Raw genomic sequence first — 3631 nt, forward strand, 5'->3', positions numbered from 1 at the left:
GGGGGGGGGGGGGGACCCTACACTAGAACACACTGCCCCAAACCAACAACCTAATAATAGGAACCGATTCTTTTCTCCATTATGCAAAAACAGTTTTCACAATACACAGTTAAACTGAAAACAGCATACCAGTATTTTCTTTGTAAAGCTCTCTTTACATTACCAAGATATATCAAACACATTATAGTGTCTTATTTAAATGTACTCACCAAAATTGAATTTTTCTGGTCAACTATCCAAGCTGGCAGGGCAATTCCAAAGCTTGTGGCTAAAATAGGAAGAATATTTTTGAAGAGTCTCCATTTCCAGTTTTATTTCTTTATATCCCCAAATTCTGCCTCCCCCACCCCCTCCAAAAAAGCTTTAAGATTATCTTATTATGTGTTTCCATTACACAAAAGTTGATGGACATGGTTTATATTTGAAACTTTAAATTTTTCCAGAAGAAAAAAAAATTCTAAGTATGTGAATTCCTTCTTCCCAGAACACTTAAATTCTTTTATATGTCCTGAGTTTATGTAAACACTATGAATATATGAGAAAATGTTTAGTCAGTAAAGAAAAACAGATTTTTTTTCATCCAATTTTTATCAACTACTAACTGGAAATGAAGAATAATGACAGTGACTACTTTCCTCATCAAATCAATCAAAGTTCTATCTTTCAAACCAATCTCTAGAAAGAAGAATAAAGTAAAAATTAAAGGGAACTCAATTTACATATTTGTTTAACTCCTTGTGGTTGTAATTTTCCTATTCACAAACTAAGAAAATCAAAACATTCTTTTCAATCTAGTTAACATTTTTATAATATACACATATCATAACCCCAGTATTTTTTAATCATCATTTACCATACCTTGAGGCCCATCTGGATTTCCAAACTCTTCCCAATTTTTCCGGGACTCTTCATCAGTTAAACTAGCATAAAAGGAACAAAGGTGCAAAATTAGAAAGCCACATCTGAAAAATAAGTACTCATACACACAAACTCCATTAACTAACCAACTCACTTCTTAAAGATAATTTCAGAGAATCAAGAAAAGAACTCTCTGAAATCAGAAAAAAAAGGGGGAGAGGAACATAAGAAATTGAGCATTAACAGAAAATGCTAACTATTGAGCCCAGATACAAATTCCTAGTTGGCCCATGGGTTCTCAGGTTTAGCCAGTTCAAGCCAGAAGATGCAACTTTAAAGGCTACTACATTTTCTAAGGAGGCAGGGAGGATTATAGGTTACTTTTAAAAATCTTGTACACTCAGATATTTCCCAAAATTTCTTCAATGTTCATGTTTTTGCTTTAATAATGATATGTATCTATTTTTTAAATATAAACTTAATACATGATTAATAATAAGCCCTCCACAATTGGCACCGCATTCTTGAAGAAAAAAATAATAACACCTATAAAATTCCACTGCTTTGGAGAAGGTCATTTGCATTGTGCTAAGATCACAATTTTCTCCTAAGCCAACTTCCAGCAAGACTAAGAAAATACCTGCTAAAGCAACAGCTTCTTAACCCAAGCAATATGAAAGTGACAGTGATTTTTTAAACACCTAACATGAATATAACCCCTGACCTGGGCAATGGCTCAAGGCACAGGGTGAGAGTAGTTTTATTCCAGGTCCCAGTATAGATGTTAAAAAAAAAAAAAAAATTACAAGAAATTTTCAATTCCTTCAAAAACTTTACAATGCTGTTAAGGAGACAAGGCAGACACATACACACAGAATGACCAATAACATAATAAGGAAGGCATTCTTGCAGACCAATTGGCAAAAGATTATGTTTATGTCCAAATCTAATTTTAGCCATATTTCTGTTTCCCAGAACATATGCACTTAAGATACAATGAATTTTCTATTCAACAAAGCTCCAATTGAGAGAGAGAATGCAGAAGAACCTTCATAAAATTGCAAAATTTTTCAATGATTTGAAAATATTTTTAAACATCAATTTGGTCATTTATGAAAACAAGAACCTTGATGTCTTTAGTCCTTATTCAACTATAACTCCACTTACACTGTTTGACCTAAGGCCTCAGTAAAATACAGGAGCCAATGAAAGGCATTATTAGAGAGACTGCAAGTTAATAAGGAGTGGTGCTAAGATTCCTTTCTACTAAGGGAGGGATGTTTTTCAAAAACTTTTGCCTTTGTTTCCCTGTACAATTGTCCACCCCACCCAGAGCTTTAGCTATTGTTTCTTTCAATTTTCTGTCTCCTAATCAGAGTCTTTTCCCCAAAATAATTATCTCTGTCCCCTCCTGACTTTCTAATGATGGCAGCACCATAAACTGTTCTGTTCTCTATACAATGCCCTTAGGTTTTGCAAAATAAAGCACAGCTCTCATCAAAGAAGCACTTGATTTTTCAACCTGCATACACACCTGATTAAAATTCCATTAACTCATTCATTAAACCATTTGTACAACTGCTGTGTAACCATCCTGAATACTCAAAGAAATTATCCATTTTTTAAAAAGTCAGTGTAAGAAAGCAACTGATTTTGGGCTACTTATTAGTGCTTCAGTATCCATTCCTAAGACTTAAGGTACTTAAAAGCTATGTGATTTCAGTATAATTTATATATAACAAGCTTAAACAACACCAGTGGTGCTAACATAATTTTTTTTAATTCAATGAGTATAAAGCTTCCTAAACATGATTATACCCCTTGACTTTGGGGGTGGGAGGTTATATCATAGATCCTATTAGGAATCTAATGAAACCTATGCCACTCCTGCCCTGGAAAAAAATGCACATTTACAAACACACATAAATTCTGTATACAGTTTCAGGGACCTCAGTTTATAAATCCTAACCCAGAGAATGCTTTCACTAAATTATATGCGAGGGGCCGGAGTTGGCTATGTAGAGCTAAGTTACATATGCATATGTAAGAACACATGAAAACATACTTTTTAAAAATCAAAATATCTTTAAGGATGTAAATCATGCTGCCCACTTGTTACAAAGTAGTTTAAACATAGATTTTGCACCCAAAAGCAAAATCCCAACTATATCCAGAAGAATGAATCAGATATCAACAGTTGGTCTAACTCCTCAAAAATAACCATACCTCCTTTCCTTTAAGTTACAATCTGGTCTGAAGAAATAGGAATGACCCAGCTTGTTTATTATAATGAGTGAATAAGGGAAGAGAAACCAGCCTGAATAACCAAGGCAAATTCTGAAAAACTTTGTAGATCATGAAGTTTTTTATAACTGCATTCTACAAGTTGCCTGAATTACATAACTTAGGCTGGTAGAGTTATACATACATAAGACAGCAGCTTCAATCACTCAGAACCTATATTCAGTAAAATGCACCCTTTTAAACTAATCTAATTATACTTGTACAAGTTACAATAACTCAAAGTTCTGGGTCCCATAATCATTTTACTTCTTCATTTGTCTGACAGACCATCAACTATTTAAGGCATTTTACATACAAAACATTCTACATCTTGAACATGTAACTGAGTCAAAACCAAAGGCCATATATTCTTCTTCTGTACTTCTTAGAATAGTGACCATACATCATAGAGTCAGATTTCCAGTAACCTGAGAACAAAATCATGAACTTGAAAGTGTTACAATACCTGAAAACTCGGGGGGGGGGGGGG

General features: G+C 33.9%; 1 protein-coding gene across 1 annotated transcript in view; it reads right to left on the reverse strand.

The window, feature by feature from the left end:
* SEC63 (SEC63 protein translocation regulator) overlaps positions 1-3631 on the reverse strand; it is a 70825-nt gene that overhangs the window by 34768 nt on the left and 32426 nt on the right. The window contains exons 5-6 of the mRNA XM_007447253.1: positions 859-920; positions 210-268 (exon numbers count right to left, since the gene is read on the reverse strand). Of these exons, the coding sequence (XP_007447315.1) occupies positions 210-268; positions 859-920 (121 nt within the window). The remainder of the gene's footprint in view (positions 1-209; positions 269-858; positions 921-3631) is intronic.

The sequence above is a fragment of the Lipotes vexillifer genome, unplaced genomic scaffold (assembly GCF_000442215.2).
Source record: "Lipotes vexillifer unplaced genomic scaffold, Lipotes_vexillifer_v1.1 scaffold515, whole genome shotgun sequence".
Classification (NCBI taxonomy): domain Eukaryota; kingdom Metazoa; phylum Chordata; class Mammalia; order Artiodactyla; family Lipotidae; genus Lipotes; species Lipotes vexillifer.